The 24,100-nt window shown below is 40.6% G+C and overlaps 1 protein-coding gene across 1 annotated transcript in view; it reads right to left on the bottom strand.

Annotated features, from left to right (window-relative positions):
- The window catches only part of ank1b (ankyrin 1, erythrocytic b), an 80,712-nt gene that overhangs the window by 9,745 nt on the left and 46,867 nt on the right, over nucleotides 1–24,100 (bottom strand). The window contains exons 3-35 of the mRNA XM_078271464.1: nucleotides 23,301–23,399; nucleotides 22,676–22,774; nucleotides 22,271–22,369; nucleotides 21,900–22,085; nucleotides 21,383–21,481; nucleotides 21,067–21,165; nucleotides 20,756–20,854; nucleotides 20,018–20,215; nucleotides 18,884–18,982; nucleotides 18,556–18,654; nucleotides 17,884–17,982; nucleotides 17,418–17,615; nucleotides 16,897–16,995; nucleotides 16,589–16,687; nucleotides 16,134–16,331; nucleotides 15,923–16,021; nucleotides 15,183–15,281; nucleotides 14,869–14,967; nucleotides 14,149–14,241; nucleotides 13,840–13,912; nucleotides 13,630–13,650; nucleotides 11,681–11,804; nucleotides 11,350–11,413; nucleotides 10,877–10,989; nucleotides 8,395–8,619; nucleotides 7,605–7,759; nucleotides 7,154–7,365; nucleotides 4,676–4,880; nucleotides 4,393–4,489; nucleotides 4,064–4,292; nucleotides 3,477–3,605; nucleotides 1,788–1,907; nucleotides 706–790 (exon numbers count right to left, since the gene is read on the bottom strand). Of these exons, the coding sequence (XP_078127590.1) occupies nucleotides 706–790; nucleotides 1,788–1,907; nucleotides 3,477–3,605; nucleotides 4,064–4,292; nucleotides 4,393–4,489; nucleotides 4,676–4,880; nucleotides 7,154–7,365; nucleotides 7,605–7,759; nucleotides 8,395–8,619; nucleotides 10,877–10,989; nucleotides 11,350–11,413; nucleotides 11,681–11,804; nucleotides 13,630–13,650; nucleotides 13,840–13,912; nucleotides 14,149–14,241; nucleotides 14,869–14,967; nucleotides 15,183–15,281; nucleotides 15,923–16,021; nucleotides 16,134–16,331; nucleotides 16,589–16,687; nucleotides 16,897–16,995; nucleotides 17,418–17,615; nucleotides 17,884–17,982; nucleotides 18,556–18,654; nucleotides 18,884–18,982; nucleotides 20,018–20,215; nucleotides 20,756–20,854; nucleotides 21,067–21,165; nucleotides 21,383–21,481; nucleotides 21,900–22,085; nucleotides 22,271–22,369; nucleotides 22,676–22,774; nucleotides 23,301–23,399 (4,111 nt within the window). The remainder of the gene's footprint in view (nucleotides 1–705; nucleotides 791–1,787; nucleotides 1,908–3,476; nucleotides 3,606–4,063; nucleotides 4,293–4,392; nucleotides 4,490–4,675; nucleotides 4,881–7,153; nucleotides 7,366–7,604; nucleotides 7,760–8,394; nucleotides 8,620–10,876; nucleotides 10,990–11,349; nucleotides 11,414–11,680; nucleotides 11,805–13,629; nucleotides 13,651–13,839; nucleotides 13,913–14,148; nucleotides 14,242–14,868; nucleotides 14,968–15,182; nucleotides 15,282–15,922; nucleotides 16,022–16,133; nucleotides 16,332–16,588; nucleotides 16,688–16,896; nucleotides 16,996–17,417; nucleotides 17,616–17,883; nucleotides 17,983–18,555; nucleotides 18,655–18,883; nucleotides 18,983–20,017; nucleotides 20,216–20,755; nucleotides 20,855–21,066; nucleotides 21,166–21,382; nucleotides 21,482–21,899; nucleotides 22,086–22,270; nucleotides 22,370–22,675; nucleotides 22,775–23,300; nucleotides 23,400–24,100) is intronic.

Genomic DNA, 24,100 nt, shown 5'->3' with positions numbered 1-24,100 from the left:
TTAAAATTTGGGGTTCATTCAGGTGCTAGTCCCACCAATCAAAGTAGCATTCAGTAACCATTTCAGAGGGACTGAGGTGCAATATAGCAGCGCTGTGTGATAGACAGAAAAGGCCTTTCTTCTTCAACCCACCACCTGCCATCAGCAATGTTTAAACCAACCAGAATGGCCATCTTGACTGCGTTCTTTTACCACAGGCCAATCAATATAAGGGCTCCTCTGTCTAGCTCCACTGCGAGGTCCTGCCCATTCCCAGTGCTAAGCTACAGTGCTAATGCTAACAGTGTCTGCAGCCATGCCATTGGAAATCGCAGTGGAGACACTAGCGCCATGCAAACCAATCACAGAAGTCATTCATCTAGTGTCATAGCTAACAGGACACTCAACACAGAAAAGACTAATTTGCCATGTTCCATGGTGCCATTTTGGATCAAGTTGGGGACGACTGCTCATCTTTTGGTCACACAATCAATATGATTTCCTCTAACTGCACTGCAAAGAACTCTGGGACATACTGTAGAGCAGTGCACTGCATTCAAGGCTTGGTCTTTTTGCCATGCGTTCACGCGAGACAGGTAGGGGAAAATAGAGATGGCAGAGTGGGAAGCAAAGGGTTGTGGGTAAAGGGGCGGTGCAACATTCAGTGCCCATCTCCAATGTGTATAAATCAGGAGAGGGCTGAAGGCCAGGCAGGGAAGGACTCACCCACACCAGGCTCGTTCAGTGCACTGTAGCGCTCCCTCAGGGCGAGGGGGGTTAAGGTTCGCCTGCGCTCCTCACTTCCAACAACCTAATAAAAAAAATAAAATAAATAACATTATCATTTAATTATAATTATTGTCTTAAGTGTCATTCATGTAGAACTTTTTCACCTTTTAACACCCACTGTTTGTACCGCAGGACATAAGCCCTATAGAAAAAAGCTTTGGCTGAAACATTAGACAAATATGAGCATGTAATATATGTATCAAAAGGTTGGACTTTCATCTTTTTGGTTATTGTGGTCATTTTCAAACAGAGTGCTCTGTGGTAACAGGACGTTCAATGCACAGCAGAGTATACAAGTGAAACCGTAGAAATATAGAATCTCCACCTTTAAAGCAGTCTAACAAGGCAAGAAATGCATGGGAACTAAACTCATCGAAAGGGTCTAACGATCAAAAATAGTCCATCTGTTTTCATTTAGGTGGACCACCCCGATAAGGGGGAGGTGTTTAATGGGTAAAGCAGTGCTGCATACTGCTTTATTATTTATTTCTCCAAACATAATTTGAATTGCATGCATAATGGTATTTGTTGAATGATTGAAATTGACTTTAACAATCACCTTGTGTTAGTTTTGTTAAATTGAAAATGTACTGTTTGCATGCAGTACTGGCATTTTGCCACTTTGCAAAAAAAAAAATCTTTAGTTTATTTAAAATCAGAGATAGATTAATATTGTACACGATTTCAACCTAGGATAATATTCAGCATTTCAAATATTGGACAAGCCACATTATCGAATGAGTTTCTCCATTAGTAATAAGTGGAATATACAGTATGGTCTTAGTCTCCTCTAGCCAATAAGGTGTGGAAGTAATGGCTGAAGAAATCCCACCTCAGATATCACACTTGGTAAGTGAGACATTATAGCCAATGTAGCTATTGTCTTATACCTTACAGAAAACTAACTACTTACTTAAAGAATGTCACAACCTCTGTCTTATCAAGCAGATGGAAGTCTAGGGAAATTCAAGAACAAAAGTTTGCTTGTTGGGAGGTGTTGTTTGCAAGCAAGTTCTTACCTTGACACAGGGTGGCATGGTTATGTTCAGGTTACACAGTACGTGCTGTGTGTCCTCGTACTTGGTGCACTTCCGCAGAAAGGACAAAAACCCAGCGGCCTCCTTGTTGCTATCTCGGACCTAACATAGAGAAATGACGGGCAGAGAGGAGAAGAGAAAGAAAGAAAGAAGGATATGGACAGAGAAAATGAAGGAAAAGACAAAACGAGATGGAGGAATGGAACAGAGAAGGGTGAAAAAAAGGAGTAAGCAAAGAGAGACGGAGCAAGAAACGAGGTGAAAGAAAGGGACAGGGAAGGAAACAGAGCATGTAAGAAAAGAAGAGAATGAAACACAGTGAGAGTAAGGAGGAGGAGGAAGAAAAACAGATCAAAACGGGTATTAGATCCCTCCACAATGCCTTGAACATGTGGCGCAGTAACATGGGACGAGAAGCAGGGGGAAACAGGGATGGAAGCAGTCCACAGGCAGGCGAGAGGGAGAGATTTACCTGCACACTTTACCTGGACGTCTGTCAGACCAGACAGTTACAGAGTGACCATGAGAGAAAGAAAGAGAGACAGTGAGACAGGCACGTACAGACACGCAAGGCCGCAAGAAGGAAGGCAGGCAAAGAAAGTGAGGGAGTCACAGGACATGCAAACAATTACCCAAGAGAGTCGACAGGTAGATAGGTAAATTGTTTGTTGCTTGGCTAGACCATAACGAAAATATATTTATCAAAGTAGTCATCTAGCTGATACTGAACAGTAGTGTGTCACACTGACAGACACACATACACAGAAGCACACTGATAGACAAATATATAGATTATCAAATAAAATGAACAAACCAATGTAAACACAATACATTACATGAATATGATAACGGATATGAATAGACATGACAAAGCACACACAGTGTGAAAACAGACTTAGAAGTTATCTGTGCAAGAAAGGGGGTTTCAACAACATCGATACAATGCAGGAGGTAAAAAAAAGACAACAAAATAACTTTTATGATCAGAAAGAAAGACTACTTTTACGGTGAATTATCTGTAACCAAAGGGACACACTTAAAAAACTGTGCACCATTACATACTAGGGAGGTGTTTGTTATTACACATTCAATTGAAATAGAAAAGTAACCACACACATCATGGACACATTTGTTTAACTTGTCATTTGTTTAAAAAGAATGATTTGCCAAACATGATCTGACATCCACAAAGAAGAATGGACTGACTGACAGACATACACAGATCAATAAATGTATCAATATATTAAAAATCCTCAATAATAATGATCTATTCTTGTTTTCTTAACCTTAAAATTAGACTTAATGATTGAGTAAAATGATGTGATTATGTATTCTAGTTTCACTGTTTATCAGGTGTATTTTACTTTCCTGGTGTGGTGTTGCTGAATAAGATCACAGCGCTGTACTGTTATCTAAACCTTTACATGCTAATGGTGAGACAAACTGCGAGACTGCCTGATAGAAATGACAGTGGAAAGCACACAAAACCACCCGGATGAACAGGTTTTGGTTCATCAGCAGGTGGGTGCTCCGGAGGGAAACTGACTAATCGGTAAGAGGACGCCTGACCACACTGAATATGAACAACTGAACCAACAAAACCACAGTACTGTATGAATACGTAGCGAGTGATAGAAAAGCAGGCATTTGAACAGCGGAATAGAGACAGACCTTGACAGAGACAGGAAGCCTATTATCTCTGAAGGCCTGGAAACTGAAGCTGCGAGGCTGCTGGGTGGCCTTCCTGATGGGCACGAGGTTTCCAGAACACTCCAAGTGCAGCGGCATGCCCTCCATCAGCTGCAGAAAGTTTCACAAAATGGTAAGGGTGAGAAGATAAATCAGAACAGCAATGGACTATGAGAAAAATTTGAGCCTGGTAAAACATAGGTGTGGCTTGATATCATGAGACACAAACTCCTACTCCTCTGTACTGCAGAGAACGCTCTACTTGTAGGATGCCTCCCAAGATGGAGAGGTTTTGAGAGCAATGCCAGCAATGGTGGTAGCCTTCTTTCTTTTCATCATGCTTTTCTTGCATCTTCTAATGTATATCCTTAGTATGACTCTAGTGTAGTCACAATTACATATATATTATATAAATTATTCTTTAGAAACAAGAGCCAATTGTTTCAAAGTGTGCATATCAATTTCTTTGTCACGTTCTAGTTATGAAGATTATATGCACTGTCTGGGAACTATGTTTGCGGTTGCCCTTGCAGCTGCCCTGCAAAATGTTCCTTTGCCACTGTGCTGACCTCAATGTCACGACTGCGGGCCACTTCGGTGAAGTTTTCATGCAGCTCCAGTGTTTTGTCCATCTTGTCATCTGTCATGCAGTAACAACGCAAGCGTCCCTCACGTGCTTCATTCATCTTAGCAAAAATAACAAACTTGGCCATATATGGAACAGACATCAGCTCGCGGTACAGCAGATTGGCAAAGGTCACTGCCTCTGCCGTGCGTGGACAGTCTGTCAGCCAGAATCTGGACAAGGCAGGAGAAGAGAAATAAGAAGTGTGCAAGAGAGCAGGGAAGGAAAGCTGACTGGTAATGCATTTGTCTTGATTACCGCTGAGATGCTCACCTTGCTGAAACATTGGTGGTGAAGTTGGCACAGTTGTGGGCGTACATTAGCTTGGTGGTTCCGGTGATGTCCTCCCACTGGGCTGGTGCAGTGCCACCTGAGACACAACAACCGCACTCATTCATGTCCTCATATCCAAGGTAACATATGCCTACATTCACCCTTTTGCAGCACATATTATAAGTACATCGAAAAAAATGCAAAACAATACAAAAGGTATTTGCTTTACAGAGAACACTGGCAAACTTCTTGTCTTTGGGTTTATCTTCAAAGTGGGCCCTACCAATGACACTGCAGAGGAGGCGCAAGCTGGTGGTGTCCCCCTCCCCAGCATCCCGAGGACTCTCCCGCCAGGATGGTGGCAAAGGGATGCGCAACCCGATTGGACGGTGAAATTTGCGTCGCCGTGGTTCGATGGTAACCACTGGGCTGAAGGTTGCTTGGTTACCAAGATGCCGAGTCAGAAGTTCATCAGGGATTGGCTGTGCCTGAGGTGGTGGTGGTGGGAGAAAAGCTTATTAAAAAGCAGGATGCCAGACCGTTCAAAGGATATGAGGTTGAAGAAGGCTTGGTGTATAAAATAATGTGAAAAATAAGCTCAAGCACAAACACAATATAAAAGACGCAGTAAGTATAGGTGAGCCAAAAGGATAGTACATAGGCAGGTATTAGAATTAAAGGGAGGGTACAGAAAGAAAACAGAGCAACACATGTGCAATCGACTGAAACATCAAACTCACAGCCATACTCACACATGCAACCAATTCATATTTCACACCTGACCCAACTCAGATCAGTGCATCAGCTCTGTCAGTGTGGCTCACAACTTAAATCAGGCAACTGAGGAGTGATGAATGGCTGGATAAAAGGAAAACATAAACAGAGCAGCATAAGGCAAAGGAAAACTCAGACCCATGCAATTTCCTTAAATAACATCAGTGCTGTGACAAATCAGTGGTTTGACAAGGCAATGCAAACAATGTACGCTGAAGTGACCAAAAAAAAACTGAAATGTGAACCCATAATCCTTTAATAATTTCTGTCATGAAGAACTAAACCAAGCAGAAGAGTTGGGTGAAAAGAGACAGTCAGCATGAGTGCCAAGTTCCCATATGTGTATCTGTAGAGGTCTGGATGAGTGACAGTCAGTCACACATTTGCTAAAAGCTCCTGTTTGACAGGACAAACACCATGTGTTACAAATGCTAATTTAGAAACGGTGGAGTATGGAAAGATAGGTTGAAATACTCCTCAGGCGTAGTTCTTGTCAACTATATGCAGGCTAATATCTTGTAAAACCTTATGTCATTTTGTATTTTAAAGGCCCTAAAAAAACCCTATTTTCTTAATCAGTGTTTCTCAGTCAGGGTCATTTAGAACAGTTTTGGTTATTTCACAAAAAGAGATTACTGCATTTCTGTTCTTTCCCTGGCTTTTCTCAATGGCTTGAAGTAAGCGGGGTGCAGTTAGAAAAAGGTGATGCCACATACTTCCACGCACCAAGCGGAGTTTAGCAACATTCTTGGTTGGTTCTTGTTTACATTGCCAGCACTGACAGTAAAAGACAGCTTTTTAGTGTTAAACTCTAAATAGAAAATACCTAGCTGATTTCTTTGGCGTCCAGCCTTCTTAAGCCGCTTGGAAGTTTTTTTTTTTTGTTTTTTTTTATCTTATTCTATCGAGAGTGTGCCAGATGCATTAAAGGCATTTTATATATATTTTTCTTAAAGACGAGTGCCTTGGTTTCGTCCTTGATGTCTATTGGATTTGTTCATGCCCCCTACCAAAGAGCATCACCTTTTTATCACTAATATAAGTTCCAAGAAGCTCGCCAATCTCTTCCGTTCTTACATAAACATTGTTTCTGATGTAGTCGTGAATATTTATTATCACAGATACAAAATTAAAAACAAGTTTTAGGGACTTTAAACCTATGAAATAACCTGTATCTAATACGTAGAGGTTAATGTTTCACATAAAAAAGAACCATACCAGTGTTTTGAATACTTTAGCCATTTTCTATAACCATGCATATTTTACATTACTGCTGATTAGTTTCTAAGGCATATCAGTGCTTTAGATTTTAAATATTTTCTTCATATCTTTGAGGTAGCTGTTGGTTTTAGTTCAGTTTCAGCAAAAGCAGATTTGTTGTTCACTGTGATAAATTAACGAAAGCAAATGTTTACCGTAATTAAATATATAGAAACCAATGACTATACTGTAAGAAATGTTATGCAGGAAAAAGACATTTACATTTTCTACCACGATCACTATTTGCACTAAATAGGAAAAAATGCTGGATCAAAAGATATGGAATCAAAAACGGTTATACTCATACAACAATTCATGAACTTCCTTCACAGCAATAAGAGAATGAAGCATCTGTCTGCAGTCAACAGTAGCATTTTCTCTCAGTGACTGACAGCACAACTCTTACACATTCAGGTTTGTCGAACAGTAAGAACATCAACTTCAGGATATGAAATCTGTCAAATGTTAACTCCAAGAGACTGAAGGCAGCAAAAACTGGAATGCCACAAGTAAATACATTGGCATAGACCACTGAGTCCCAGACTGAGAGTCAGTAATTTCTGAAAAACACCAGATTGTCTCTGTTGTACAAGCAAAATAAAAACACCCAGGCAATTATGAAAGATGTACAGGATCTGTCATGTTTTTAAATCTGCATTTCCCTCCCCTCTTCATCGTTGCTGCTCATGCATAACGCTCTACTGCATGTCAGCTCTCCCCTTCTTACCTGCAGCCCCAGTCTCACTCGCTTGGTGACTGCCGTCTCAGGGAAGATGGCCTCGACATGGGGCACCAGCTTAGTGTTCAACCGGCCGCCCTCTGGACCGATCAGATCGCTCTCCTGCTGAATGCGGGAGACCACAGCGAAGTAGAGGGGGAAGTCAGTGGAGATGATCCGACGGATTCTCTTCTTCTCCAGCTCGTCTTGACTCTCCAAGTCTACGCACAAGAAACAGAGAAGAGGAAGACAGAGAAATAAGGTCAGAAATGGACAAAAAGACACAGAGGGAACAATAAAGAGAGGAGAGTAAATAGAATGCAAGCTACACATGTCCAGGGGAGGAAAAAAATGCTCTTCTGCATCAATGCTTAGACGACTTTCCTATAAAAAAAAGTATCTCCAATCTCTAGGGTCATACATAAAGATTAAGACTGACATGCATTATCATCACACTGACCTTCATCCATGCCATTCAGAATAGTTTCCAACACTTCGTCACCATAGCGATTGCGATGTTCCTTCCAGACTGAGCCATTTTCGCTGCGGAGGACCACAAGCTCTCGGTCCCCTCGGCCCAGTGAGGCAAAGTGGGGGATTTCCACTATTACTGGCCTGTGAAATAAACAAAAAACCTTCATAAAAATCTGGATTATAAATAGGTTATTTAATCTTCTTTTATTCAAAACACAGAGCATGATGATTTAGTTTGAAAAATAAAACAAAATGAGGGGTGTGATATAAAAAAACAGATTTTGAAACCTTATTAGAAAAAACAAAAAATATCCAATGTTGTTCTGTACCAATATAGTTGCTGGGATTATACCATGATTTACAGAACTGCCCTGAGATAAACATACCTATTACTGTCCACTAGATGGCATAATATGGCAGCCTTTATTTTCAAATGACACAAAATATAGCACATTATTGTCATTATCTTACATAAATCCAGTGCAAGACATTCTTACTTCTAGTTTCTGTTGAAGTTGACAGTTAGCATGCACATATGGCATATCAACATCTTACAATGTAATGAAACTGAAAATTGCGGTAGTAGAAATCACACAGAAAATGTTCTGATTCCTATATTACCCACCAAAATATAAATATGATTTGCAGTCACTGCCAGATGCTACAAACATAAATGCACATATGGGCAAACACACAACGCACAAAAGTATTTTTTTACGTGACGACCATAAAGTTGGCAAAATACAGTAAATAAACCAAGTACAAAGTTGACTGACCCAAGGAACTGCATACTTGATGGCCCTAGAGAGATGATACGGCTAGCAAGCCCCTCCCCCTCCACCAGCGGGGGAGGTGTGGTCAGTTTCTGAGGTTTGACCAGACGGCAGGTAATGCGTGTTGGTGCGGTGCAGGTTCGAGGAGGAATGATAACTCGCAGGCCGTGGTGTCTGCTGCCTCGCATGGAGCCGCCTCGGGCATCCACCATAAAACTCACCAGGAATCTGAGGGTCAAACCGTGATACGATAATTAATCATCTTTAAACTGTATGTTATCATTATCAAGATGCATTTAGCATTAAAAAAACAAAAAAACAAACAGGGAGAGTAGCAATGTAAAATGTTACAATCAATACAGGGCTTTCCTAAGCGAAATTCTTCCACTGAATGAGACAGATATTGATCTGGTCTCTGTCTGTTTCAGAGTGATTCATAAAGTAGAAAACCAATTCACTATGTGGTGCCCTTTTCATTTGATTGTCTTAATATGGCAGGGGAGGACAGGCCATCTGGAGTGGCCACTAAGTGCAGCAAGAATGACATAATTAGACTTTAAAAAGAGCACCATGCTGTTTGATCTTGCATTAAGTGAGCTTCATGCAAGTGTGTGTGTGTGTGTGTGTGTGTGTGTGTGTCAGGGTGACTCTTCTCCTCTCATGAGTTCAATCCCCTCACTTTATATTCTGCTATTTAAGTGCTGACTCATTGTGCTGTGCATACATTATGATTAGGCAAATTGCTGCTTTATGAATTTGTACTACTAATAGTAAAATACTGTAAATACATGGGTTTTATGCATTAACAATATAAACAAAGTGTAAACACATGGGCAGTTAAAATAGTTTATGATCCTCAACTGACCAACTTGTATCATTTATGTATCAAGCCATTTACAGTTTAAATCCTGAGTTCAATTTAATAGAAAACAGAGCGTAATGTGTAATAATGTTTTTGACATTTGCCAGCACTGTAGGGGGTTGGGTGTTCAATTCAATTCAATTCAATTTTATTTATAGTATCAAATCACAACAAGAGTTATCTCGAGACACTTTACAGATAGAGTAGGTCTAGACCACACTCTGTAATTTACAAAGCCCCAACTATTACAGTGATTGCCTCAAGAGCAAGCATTAGCAGTAGCTATTGCGACAGTGGCGAGGAAAAACTCCCTTTTAGGAAGAAACCTCGGACAGACCCAGACTCTTGGTAGGCGGTGTCTGGCGGCGCCGGTTGGGGGTGTGATGAACAGTGGTAGTAATAGTCATAATAAAGATAATGGAACAGTGACTACAATGGTAGTCATAGTAGTTCATGTCATAGTAGGGCATGGCAGGGCGTTATGGGGTGTAATGTGGCACAGCACAGCATGGGTGGACACGGCAGGACGCAGCAAGACGCAGCCGGACACTGCAGGGAATCGCAGAGCGTAGCAGGGTGTAGCAGGTCCACAGTGACAGGGTGTTCTGTATCTGTGTATCTGAGTATCTGTGGTTCAGTCTTGGCATCATTGATGTTTTGATGTCAGGTGATGTCACGACACCAGCGATGATCAGTGATCATAAAAAGATGAAGGATGAATCTGCAAAGTGCATTCTCAATTGTGGAGTTTGTGAATATGCCTTCCCCCCTTTAGAAATCTGTGTATTGTCACGACTAACACAGCAAATATTATATAATAAAAACAAGACTTTTCAAGATTGTCTAATGCCCCCAATGAGACCCCTGTCCCTCACATACCATACATGTGAGTCTGAATTCTAAATTCAGAGTATTCTTTGACTGATTATCACATCTTTTCCTCTTTATTTCTGACAGCTAGAGCGAAGGAATGCGCTATCCCTTACATAGCGAATACCAGCTCCTTTGCTCCAGCCATCGGTTTGTGGCCCCTAGGGAGAGAACAAAACGATACACAAATACTGTTTTTACCTGCAGCCATTGCACTTCTAAACAAGGCTAGCAGGAGATGATGTACTCCATCCATGCATGGCACTTTAAGCCTTTGAGTGAGTGGTTGAGTGAGTGAGTGAGTGTGTGTGTGTGTGTGTGTGTGTGTGTGTGTGTGTGTGTGTGTGTGTGTGTGTGTGTGTGTGTGTGGTGTGTGTGTAGAAGCACTCTGTCATGACCTTCGTAGGAATATTTATACTTTAGACTATTTTTGATACTGTGATGATACCTGTTTTGATGTATTTGTCCTGTAAAAAAGTTTTTCTGTGATGTCTTAACTGGAATGCTGAATCTCTCGCATCCACAACAAATTTACACAACGGTATTAAAAAAGAAACCTTCAACCTTATTCCATCTTCCTTGCCCTTGCATGTATTTTGTACTTTTAAAACACATTTGTGGTATATACTGGTAATCTCATTGAGTTTGCCCAACTTCCTTATTTATGATGAGCCTGGAAAGCAGCATCAATCAATGACATAATTCAATAAAATGAGCATGATTAACATGCAGCAAAATGTTTTATTAGCTGACCCAGTGTGAATAGGGCTGGCCACAGGGCTAACGTTGTCTGAAGTCTCCGTAGCCGGGCTGCTCGGGATAAGAGAGTCTTCATCATACTCCTTTGGCAGGGGGATAGGGGTGTGCTGAGGTCAGAGAGGGAGAAAAAAGAGGCAGCGGGAAATTGAGAGGCAGTTAAATAACCATGACTGAAATATTAAGATGGACAAAAGTAGGAGGGAATGACAGAGAAAAGATAGACAGGGAAAAGCAGAGGTGATAGAAAAAATACAGCACATTAAAGGAAGTGAGAAAATAGAGTGACAAACAGAAACAGGCAGAGAGGAAACCAGAAAAAGACAATCTAATAGAAGAGACGGAGAAAATCAGAAACCAAAAGAGGAGTTAAAAATAAACGTTTCACAAATTAATACTTGTCTTTAATTGGATCAAACAAATGTTTACAAAATGTGATGTGCCCTCTAAACGTCATGAGCCAAGCCTACCTGATCCAGCAGTACAGTCTCTGGGGACACACAAGGGATCCTGGGAATGGCAGGAGAATATGGCCTACAGGAGAGGAAGTGAGAATAATGTAAGACAAGAAACAGCTGTCTATTATTCTGCAACAAAAAATAATTGTATCTGATCCTTCTCATAATTTAAGATAGAGATACTGTAAAAGATCCATGCGAGCCATTCAGTAACTCACTCAATCCCAATTTGGGACATCTGTTATGTTTAGGTATTCTTGAAAATAACCCTAAACCAGTACAAACCCGCAGGACCCCATTTACCGCAGCACAAATACAGAAACATGAGTACAAACTGACTTACGTGGTACCCATGCCACCCTCAAAGTCTCTAAGGGTTTTCTTCGGGGAGAGGAAGTCATCGTCCTGGTCCTTGAAGTCATCAAGCTTCAAATAGCGTGCCCCGTCCATCCCGAGCAACTCGTCTCCTTTGGGAAAAATGGAGAAGTAAGAAAGGTGGAAAAGGAGCAAAGAGTGGAAAAAAAACTAAAACTGGCAAAGAACAGGTTGCACATAAAGAATTAAGAGAGAAAAGGACGAGACCAGGGGAAAACAGGGCAAAATGATGCTTAACTCTCAAGTTATTCCACTCAGTCGTACAATGTGAGTTTCTTAATTAAATCTGCCAATGGATTTCACCCTTTTCCCCCCCAATGCATTTTGAGTTTTTTTCATTTTTCTATGAGTGACAGTATCTTGAACTGTGGTTGGCCTTTCCACTTGAATCCAAATAATGTCACTTGATTTAATTCCCCAATAGACAATAGTGGTGATTGTTACACCACCATCCTTCCCATCCCTTCATGAAAACCACAGAAGAATGGCAACAAAGCAATCTCAAATGTTTAATCTAAGCAATGGAGTTAAACTAACAACAACCAGAGCCAATGGAAACCAAATGTGTGAAAGAAGGGGATTGGTAAGACAGTGAATATTAACACAGTTTAGGACACTGCATGGACGGCAAACTGCAAGGCATCTGGTGATAGCTTTTTTAATGAGCATGCCCATTACAGATGAAATCACATGTGGTGATGGTTGTTTCTGTGTAGGAGAAAATACCTCAATTATTAAGGAGGAATGATATTGAAATAATAATCATAACAACAATAGTAAACGATAAACAGCTTCACAAAACAGAGTTGGTCACAGACAATTAAACATTCATTAGTACAAGCTGTACAGGTAAACAAACCGAAAATGTTAAAGTGCTCATATTATGCTCATTTTCAGGTTCATAATTGTATTTAGAGGTTCTATCAGAATAGGTTTACATGGTTTAATTTTCAACACCATATTTTTGTTGTACTGTACATTGCTGCAACTCCTCTTTTCACCCTGTGTGTTGAGCTCTCTGTTTTAGCTACAGAGGGAGGGATCACACTTCTGTTCCATCTTTGTTGGGAGTCGCACATGCGCAGTACCTAGGTCAGCACTATTAGCTAGTCAGAAGTAACGTAACGTGTGTTACAAAGTGACGCACGTTTGTCACGGAAGTAAAGGCTGGACTACAATAGAGCTGTTTGGAACAGTTTGTGAACAGTGTTTTCTGTTGGTAAGTCCCTTTGGGGTGGACTTTGGGCTTTTTCACTTTGTAAACCTATTACATGCACAAAAAAGATATATAACACAATAAAGGAAAGGGAAAAAGCCAAAAAGCATAATATGAGCACTTTAAAGAAGATAAAGCAATACAATTAAATAAGTACAACAGGAAACAATTTGACTAAAAATTAAGCTTGCGTATAAAATAATATTACACTGATTAGATTACATTTTTTAAAACACAAAGACAACTGAATAAGCAGCAACTGTGAGTGTCCCAGCTGGGGCACAGCATGTGTTTGATTTAGCTTATTGATCAATTGGGTTGTAAAAGAAGCACATTGTCTGGATTAGAGGGGAGCTGTTTGTCTTATAAATGCAGAATACTAAAGTTCTGTCAATAATGAGTCCACGAACAGATGTGCTTTAAATGCTGGTAAAAGAGAAAATGCCATGACTACATGCTGATGAAAAACAGACACATTTTTTAAATAAATCTTGGAGCCAGAGGGAGAGTAGGGGAGAATAAAGACACAGAAGCTAAAGATGGAATTTATAAAGATTGAGAAGAGCAAACAGGGCTGGAGTTGAGATCAGAGTCAGAGGAACTGATTAAAAAGACAATTAGTGACACACAGAGAAAATGAGAATTGCAATGAAGGCACAAGTTCACTAGCCACCAAGCCAGAGATACAGACACAATCCTACCTAAAGTTAGCTGGGCAACCCCTACAAAACAAATGGAAAAGGAGTGTTACAAACAGTTATATACATATTTAAATTCATGGTGGTACTTTGATGTGTCAGTGTACCTCCCATACAGTCTTCTTCTACCAAAATAGCGAATTTGAGCTGAAAATTAATTATCAAAAGTGTGCAGTTGATAACATAACATAATAATGAAGTCGAATAGCCCACCTTCATCCTCTGAAACATCCAAAATCTCATCTACTGTCTCAGGGAAACTCATCCGGTGCTTCTCTGTAGTGATCTGTGTGCAGCAGACAGAAGAGAGAGAGAGATGGCAGGGCAGAGGAGGGAGTGAAATGGGAAGGAAAGAGAGGAGAATAGATGGGAAATGCTGAATTATTTTTGCAAGCCGATAAGGGGGCTGAATCTGATCAAAAGAAGACAACTATTTGATTGAACAATTGAGTCATGGTGTGTCACGGATACTTCTTTGCATACTAGTGTAACCATGTGAACCATGCATGATGTGTTGCTTACCGCGGAGACGGACTCCTCGGTAACCAGTTTGAGCACATCAATGACAGAGATGTAACCCAGTCGCTTAGCAATACCCAGGGGAGAGGTCCCATTCTGTGCAGAGAAAGATGAGAAACATCACACAAAATATTTCCATAGATTTTTTTTTAACTTTGTTTAAAAGCATGTCATTCTTTTCTATAGAAAGTATTCTATAAAAAAGGTACATTTTCATGCACTTGAAGGCAGTATTACAGTAGAGTGACATTACAGTACAGTACATTGACAGCCATTGGCAACTGTCAGAGGCAAAAGGACATTTTGCCCTGCCCCTGTGCACCCTACCAGGACCTTGGCCGATGGCTCAATTTCTGGTAGAAATGACAGTTAACCAGTAACTTGAATTGTGAATAGTGTATCTTTTTAATGAATGAATAAATAAATTAATGTACGTTAAGCCATTTAAATCATGTTACATAACAGGTGCGATAGGAGAGGCCAGAAAGTATCATTCAGTATCATCTGACATGCCTTTGATCTTTATTTGTATCCCCATTCTCTGCCACTAAGGTAGCAGCTACGGTCCACACACAAAGAGTCCTTTCCTTTTCTGTTTTCACATTATCTATAGGATGCATGTTTATGTTTGGCCAGAGAAATCAGTGTGCAGGTACATAGGGAATGACCAGTGTTGAGGGGAAGAATTTAATAGGATAAGGTATTCCTAAAAGGTGAACTCACTGAAGTAATCTCATTGGGCTGGGCTCCGTGTTTTAACAACAGGGTGACAATATCAGTATGGCCCTGCTGAGCTGCCTGGTGCAGAGGGGTGTAGCCAATCTGGAGAAAAGACGAGAGGAGATGGTCAGACAAAAGAAGAAACCCAGATTTCCTTCTAGGATTCTGGCGTGCAATCGCTGGCGGTTAAACAGTCTTTGAATAAAGCTTTACAGGTCTAACAGAAAAAACACACAGCCAGTCATTAGGCACATACAGTATGAAGTACAAGTCATATAGATTACGTTCTCTCATTAAGTGAGATAGAGGTCATTTACCCTTGTCTTGCTATTCACATGAGCCTGATGCTGCAGGAGGAACTTCACCATCTTGATGTTGCCATAGTGACAGGCCACATGAAGGGGTGTGTAGCCCATCTGAGACAAGGAGATAGAGAGAGAGAGAGAGAGAGAGAGAGAGAGAGAGACAGTTGGCTGCTGTTCATTAAGGCCTCTTCATGTCTAGAAAGAGGCCTTGTGTAAACATTTGTAAATAAACATGAGCGTGCAAAATTGTAAAAAGGCAGCAAACATTACACATGATGAGAAATTATTATGCAGTCATTTAAAAGTTTAGTTTAGTCTCTTAGTTTTAGAAGATACATTTTTGTGTCGTCCTAAAGATATTTGATTGTATAAACATTTTTAACGTCTTAAACACTAGTGTGACAAGACCTTGTGCTGTTAAATAAATATTTATAGATTTTCATTAATTTGTTTAAAAGAGAAATTAAATCCACTATCCACTTCTTCATTCACAGATGGCCAAAGAATTTTTAAGCAAGCCGCATGGAAAACCTAAAACTCTGATGAATGATATATGAAAATTGTCAACAACAGAAAAGCCCAATGAATGTTACAACATACTGTAGCTCTGGCCAATTCAGGAACATTTTTTACGCTCCTGTAGACTACATTATTGCACTGTTTCCAAGAGTTATTCCCAAAGTGTAATAAGTTGATTCAGTGTCATCATTGAACTCATCTCAGTGTGTACCAGAGGAGGCAGTGCAACGTACCCGTGAAGCAGCGTAAACGGAAGCTCCCTGTTTGACCAACGTGTCAGCAATTCCCACATGACCTTCCTGAGCCACAAGATGCATAGGGGTCAACCCATTCTAACAGACAGAAAGAATGGACAAGGAAAGGACAGTTTTTAAAGGTCAAAAGCTACATCAATCAACTTTCACTCTCTGGGATTGATACGTGTTTATCCATTCTTATATTTACCTTGTTTCCCAGATTAACGTTGGCCTGTTTGGAGATGAGCAGGGCCACCATGTCGGGCCGCCCCTCCTGTGAAGCCAGGTGTAGGGGTGTGATCCCTTGGAGGGACTCGGAATTGGGTGTTGCCCCATTCTGCAGCAGACAACTGGCCACCTCTATTTGGTTCTGCTTGGCCGCTATGTGCAGGGCTGTGTATCCGTTCTGTAGCGAGAAACAAGGACATACAGACACACACAAGAGTGGGAATCGCTTTTATTAGCTTTTAATGTCTAATTTTAGATTCCAACTTGAATTCTGTCATGAGAGAGCTCTTCGGTGTACAAAGGTTGTCATGTAAGTTACTGTATGTTTAAGTATCACACACTCATTTGACCTGGTTATAGTATGTGTGTCAGCAATGGCATGCTGTGTTGGCCTGCCTGTGTGAGTATGTGCACACACATATGTGAGCATCTTACTCGGGCAGTGCTGTGTGCAGATCCTCCCTTGCTGACCAAGAGTCTAACAACATCCAGGTTGTTGTGATGGACAGCCACATGAAGGGGTGTCAGACCGTTCTGTTAAACACATAACCATGTACACATATATAAACCCACACACACACACAAAACATGTATATATGAAACACATACCACGATAATCTATAACTCAGCTGATATCCCAAATCATCTCTACAGGGTCAAATGTTCAGGGTGATTTGCTTTTAACAGGCTTGTAAAGAGTACTTTATTGCTTTGTGTACTGCAGGGAGCACAGATTGTCTCACCTTCCCAGCTGCATTAGGATTGGCCCCTCTCTCCAGAAGGAGCTCAGCCACGTCCACCTTCCCATATTTAGAGGCCACATGGAGGGGAGTGAAGCCTTTCTGCTCAAAAGGAAACATGCTTGTCATTATTGTATATCATACCCACTGCTGTTGGAATGAAAACAGACCCAGGTGGCTAGTTTTCTCATTAATTCTCATGTAGTTGAGAAAATATGCATTTATCCTAATACTCTGCATCGATAAAACTTAGTATGTGTGATAGAATGAGAACAGAAAATAATTAAGCATAAAATAAACCAAGAAGTGCGCTTGAATAAGGAAAATTACAGTTAATGCATTCGCACAGGAATGTTTTTCAAATACAAATGTCCAAAAAATGTATAATAATAAGATCTCCAAGCACAATATAAAACAGGTTTGCCTTTACTAGTGTAGTGCCTAATGCAGACCAGCTCAGTTGAGGCTGTAATCTCCTTGCAGGAATTGAGCATTCATGCATATTAAGCCATTTTTTTCTCTACCTTTGTCATCTTGATCTGCTGTGCCCCAGCATCCAACAAGATTCGAATAGTGTGGACATGTCCTTCACGTGCAGATATGTGTAAGGGTGTGTGGCCCGCAGTTGTAGCCGAGTCAGGGCTGGCCTTGTGCTCAAGGAGCGTCTTGACTAGCTCCTTGTGGCCCATGCGGGCCGCACAGTGTAGGGGTGTCTGGTCATCCTGGACACAAGGAGAAAGAGGTCAATCTATGATTCAAACAGGAAAACGGATATCATTAAGTAGTGAGGAATGAAGTCACACTACTAGCCAGAAATCCCAACCATTCTACCACTCATGTATGCTAATTTCATTATGTACTTTTCCTGTAGTTTAAAAGGCAGCAATGGCCGCCTCGAGAAATACTGAATGGCAGCCACAGATACATACAGTACAAACACAAAGTTTGTTTAGGGTTTTGATGACTATATTAAGACAATATGGCTGGTACCTTAGCCCTGGCATCCACTTGTGCTGCGTTCTGCAGCAGGAACTGAGCAACTTCACAGTGTCCTGCTCTGGAGGCCATGTGGAGGGGAGTCTCCACTTTCTGGTGTAGATGAATACAAACAACCGGTCACTCACATTACATAATAGTTCGCCACATGCATGTATGTAACTAACATCAATTACTACATATTGATGAACAGTGACAGCTTCAATTTGTAAACCAAGTAAGTCTGAGCATATTACAGAAAAAGATGATTTGTTATTTTCATATTTAATATATTATCAGTTTTGCAGCTTTTAGACCAAGTTTGTTTTCTTAACTTGAGAAAAATCCACATTGTTCATTCCAGGGCCCATAGTTCAGACCAGTCTATTCATTTCAGTCATTTAGAAACAATTCATGCTCATCCAGCAATATTCTTTTTAATAGCTATGGCTTTCTGTGCTGGCAAAAAAAGAGACATAATCCATCTATGGCTAATTGTTGCATGTTTGACCTACGAAATTAATCTTCTCAGGTAATTAATTTTTGAATTCAGAGTGGAATACTTTCTCTCTTAAAAATTAATAAAATATCAATTCACTCGACCGGCAATGTCGGACAGTGATTTAAAAAAAAAAAAGATAAATTAAGAAAGACTTGTTCAGTTTTGGGGTTAAAGGGGGTTCATACCACATTGGAAGCATTAGGTGAAGCCCCTCTCTGGAGCAGGTTCTTCACTATGTTCAGATGGCCCATGAATGCAGCTACATGAAGAGGAGTGAGACCAGACTGCACACACAAACACAGACAGAGAAGGTCACCAAAGCTCAATATCAAAGCATTACAGAGAAGTCAGGTGCATGTAACAAGCAAATAGAGAAACAAAATGCAAACATGTTTGTTACAAAAGACATAGAATGCTTTATGAATGCCACTTGGGTGAAAACTTTTCTTTGCGCCAGAAGAGTGAGTAATTGATCAATTTCAGACTCTGTCTCGGGTGGTCACATCGTCTCACCTCTGTAACAGCTTCTAAGGAAGCAGAGTGCTTAAGCAGCAGGTCCATGGACCGCATGTGGTTCTTCTTGCAGGCAATATGGAGAGGTGTAAAGCCATTCTGGAAACACAGAGAAAACAGTTCAAGTCCTGAAGCCAGAATCACTTTATGCCTTTTGATCCAAAGATTGTTCCGATTTCTTTTTTTTTTTTTACAGAATTACTTTAATATCACGGTTATCTCCCTCCAGTAATGGTGATTTGTCTGATGTGGTGCTCTGCTTGAAGGGGCGCTATGCAGTTTTGGCCATTTCTTCGCTGTTTTCTCGCTTTTTGCTGGCAGGTTTCTCTATAGAGCTCCCCTACAACTTCGGAATAGATATTTGGCAGCTCCTATGTTTACTTGTGTCTGACTCCTCACTCGGTCAGTCTGCCGTTTCCTCTTTCTCTGTTCCTCCGACAATGCTTTCCTAGCTTTCTGCTTCTTTTTTGCCGGCTCAGCCATGACGATAGTGTGAAAAACTCCATCGCTACCTTGTTAGCCGGTTCCTGAATGTGCGTATGTGTGCAGTGCCATGAAGCAATTCGTTACATCGCGAGACCTGATATCACGAGATACTTCCTGACGCTGAGGCCAGCGGCTCGCCGGCCGAAAGTTGCAAGGGTGGTTGTTCCACTCACAGGTGCTAGGGGGAAGCGAGACGACCACCATTCAACTCAAAAAAAGTCATATAACCATTCCAATGACTCCGAAGCTGTTCAGTTAAGGTAAATTAAGCTAAAAAAAACCTGCATAGTTCCCCTTTAAGGAATACAGACTGAAACATTAGTATGAGTGGTAAAGATTAGATTTTGCTTTTAAGCTTTTGCATGTCTTCGGTTATATAACAATATATCTGAACCCTGTATGAACTTCTGTTGAAGTTCTGAGCCACATGAACACAATATCAGCAAATATATATAGTAGTATAATAGATACACAAATTATACCTACATAAGTAAATTAAGAAATCACTGCTACATTTATTTCCTCTCAACCTGAAGATCACAATAGACATAAGACGGTCACTATGACCATCTTGATTGATTGTACCCTTATTAGATTTCAAAGTCATCTAAACTAAACAAGAAAATTAACATTCAACAACAAACCTACCAAAGCTCGTGCATTGGCTTTGGCCCCCTTGTCTAGTAGGACTTTGGCCATCCGATGATGACCACAGTGGGCTGCTACATGAAGAGGGGTTAAATGGTCCAGCGTGATATCATCAATCTCAGCGTTGTACTGCAGTAGCTGCCTGACACAGTCCATGTGATCCCCCTGAGCTGCCATGTGGATGGGGGACAGACCATTCTGTAGGAGGGACAGAATAGGACACAGACAGAGGCGGGAAAAGTTAAGGAGAGAAAAAAGAAAAGTGGGTGTATCATGCTGTTTTCTTGTGTTCAAGAATGCTCAGTATGAGTCCTTAGACGGGATATATGCAACACACTGTGCTAAATTACTTGCAGATGATACAACTGCCAAGGAATCTTGTGTCAATACTATCTGCTAGTAGTATAAACATTCATGGCTGATGAGGCTCTAGGATGCTCAGTAAACAGACCAATGTGTCAAACATCTTGGTTTTAGCTAAATGTACTAGCCAAAGTTAGAGGAAAGAGTATGTAAGTTTCTAGCAAGCTGGTTTAGATGCTGATTTTTCACTGGTCTTGGGGACATCATTAGTCATAAAACATGGAATCTCAGTCAGTGGTTAGAATGAGATTCACAAAGTCAAAATTAGTACTGAACAGTAAACCCTAATGATCACTGCTGATTACAGAGCTCCAAAGCATAGTTATTTCTTAAAGACAACCACAGCGATTGCAGTATTACATTAAATTCCTCTACCTTGGTTTTAGCCTGGATGGGAGCACCGTGTTCCAACAGAAGCTCAATGATGCGAACATGACCATTTCTGGCTGCACAGTGGAGAGGAGTGAGCTCGTCCTACAAAGAAATGAGTAAAAAAAGAGAGAGGCCAGAAGAGTAATTGGAAAGGTGTTAAACGACGGATGAGGTGTTAAGAGACAGAAATGAGCAAATCAGCAGGGAGGAAGACAGATGGAGGAAATAGATATTGTGAAGGCGTTAAGCATGCATACATGACAAAATGCCAGAGCTGAGTGGAACACACTGCCTTACAGTTAACAGTACACTACCTTAGTTGTGGCATCAATCTGTGCTCCTCTGTCTAGCAGTAGTCTGACCATCATCACATTGCCCCTCCTGGAGGCTATATGGATGGGTGTGATGCCATTCTAGAAAAGCAGGGGCAAGAAGAAAGTCAGTTGTAATAATCAAGTTTCTGGATTGCTTTAAAATATGACAAGACAAAAGTATAATGAAAGCTGATCTATTGAAAAAATAAATGTATAGGGAAAATGTATCTGTTAACTTTATAATGCTATTTTCTCAACACACAATGTTTGAACTACATTCATCATTCCTTTGAACCTACAGCTGAGATAAACTGACCTTGGGGGTGAAGTTTACATTGGCTCCTCTGTTCAGTAGCAGCTGGGCTACGCTCATATTCTCATAGTGGGCTGCAATATGGAGAGGTGTGAAACCAGTCTACATAGGAGAGAGAATAAAAGTATAAATAAGGATAATTACATTCTATTTATATCACCTTTAAAAAAACAAGGTTACAACAATGTGCATGACAGATTAAATAACAGTTTGGGACAAAAAGTTAGAAAGAATAGTCAGACAATAGCCCAAAAATATTTTACAGCAATGTGTTTCAAAGATTATTTTCATTTTTCTTTCGATAGTGATTTGCATTAAGAAAGCTGTGGCCTCCAACTGTTTCCCTTCAGTATTTGACTGTAGAGTTTTCTTTTCACTCAAAGAAATTGCATTGTAATTTTGTTGTTTCTGATCTTGCAATGTATTTTTCTTGTTCTTTTCTTTCTGGCTAATTATATTGTTATAGTACACTAAGTAAACCACTACAACCAGTACACACACAATCTCAGTGAGTGTATACCTTGCTGAGAACATCAGCGTTGGGGTCATTCTGTAGCAGCACTGCGGCGGTGCGTGTGTCGTCGTTTCTTGCGGCGATGTGCAGTGCAGGGAGGCGGACCTTGCCCTTGGTGCCATAGTTGATGAGCAGTGCCACAACATTTTCATGGCCCTGCTGGAGGGCTACTGCCAGTGGAGTGAAGCCGTCCTGAGAGAGGGACAGCGAGCGAAAGGATGACAAAAAAAAGTATGGATGTCAGAAAGAGGCCAGGATAAGAAAGGAATGGAGAAGAGAAAAGAAGCGGGAGGTATTTTTTCTTTACATGAAAAAAAGCTGCATTTTTGTTTAGTGCAACCTCACAATGAAAACTTTCAGTTTGAAGAGACACGTACCTCAGTTGGGAGACTCTGATTGGCACCGTTCTCGAGCAGGAACTTGACCACCTCTAAGTGGTTCTCCTGTGCTGCCATGTAGAGAGGACTGAACCCTTTCTGTTAGGGCACAAATATGTAAATTTACATGTACACAAACACACAATAATATGGGCCTCAACCCATATTACAAAATGTGATATCAGAAATAAAACACAACACACGTCTGCTTACACAGGTATTTGAGACTCAGCTGATCTGAGAAATAAATAATGAACAGGTGTTTATCTTTAGAAGGTTTACATCTTTAGAATGTAAATATATGGAAATGTGTTACATATGCCAGTGCAGAAATACACAAATGCACGCATGCATACACACAGACTTGGCACATTCTTGTCTTGCTCAAAGCTTGCAGTGACTCACATGTGACTGGGCATTAACATTGGCACCATAGTTGACAAGCTCAGCCACCACTTTCTCCTGCCCTGCCAGTGCTGCGATATGGAGAGCCGTGTTCCCTTTCTGGAGGTCACACACACACACACACACACACACACACACACACACACACACACACACACACACACACACACACACACACACACACACACACACACCGAAAGAGAGAGAGGGAAATCAGAGTGAACCAGAGGAAAATGATTGCAACCTAATGATGGCCTAGATCTCTACCTGGAGAACTCCAGACTGAAATACACCTTTTGTATTTTGCTTTTGTATGTATTTTGTGTTTTGTATTCATCCAGTATATAAGATAAAAACGTGACGATGAAAGCGGTACATTGTCCATATTTACATTTAAGCCATTTAGTTCATATAGAAGCAAACCACCTACACTGTGCCCATTATAACAAAACCAACAATGAAATATGTATCCTGAATAATATGCTATATGGTAATATATAGATCAAAGGATTTACTCTCTCAATAAAAACCCCAGCCTTTTCTGTCCCGTATTAAACTGAAAACCCAAACTGAATAATGGATTTTATTAAACAGCTTGTGTAAGCATACAGAGAGAACAAAGTACCTTGGTGGTGGCTTCCAGTTCAATGCCAGAGTGCAGTAGCTCCAGGACCATTTTGACGTGCCCTTCTTTAGAGGCCAGGTGTAACCCGTTGAGACCATTCTTAGAAAGAAGACAGAGACATTTAGTCACATTAGAGTTAAAAGTAAAACATACAGAATTCAATTTTCACCAACTCATATTAAAGTATTAATAATTCATAGCCACAAACTGTTGCACATTTGATTAAACATTGTATCTTAAAGCTTTCGTAATAGTATGCTAATCCTGTTAATAATCAGGATTATTATAATCACAGTCAGCATTAACTAAAAAGTGATGCCACATCTCTCAGGGCAACTTAATGAGTTAAGTTGTGGTCTTATGAGTTAGTGTAATAATACACACACACACACACACACACACACACACACACACACACACACACACACACACACACACACACACACACACACACACACACATCCTACCCTCCTAAATCAATTAATAGATCTGTGCAGAACTCTCTTTACATCCTTGGCCTCCTTTGACCTTGTCCTCTCCTTGGCCTTGATCATTATGGCTTTGGCCAAATCCATTAACATAAAGTATCTCACAACCTTTCAGATTTACCAAATGTGCTATTAGTGCAGTGGTCTGAGAAACCACCAGACTGTAATGTGTTTGACTTCTGCTACTGAACATCGTCAAACTCCCAAGTTTGTAATCAAGCTGTGTTAAATGAAACCAGTCTATGGATGGAAATGTAGGAAGGATGAGACGAAGAAACACACTGCATTCCTTCAGTCTCATGCCCCTGTGAG

The sequence above is a fragment of the Sander vitreus genome, chromosome 16 (assembly GCF_031162955.1).
Source record: "Sander vitreus isolate 19-12246 chromosome 16, sanVit1, whole genome shotgun sequence".
Classification (NCBI taxonomy): domain Eukaryota; kingdom Metazoa; phylum Chordata; class Actinopteri; order Perciformes; family Percidae; genus Sander; species Sander vitreus.
The sequence above is the reverse complement of the archived record's forward strand: the minus strand, read 5'-3'. Positions and strand labels throughout refer to the sequence as shown.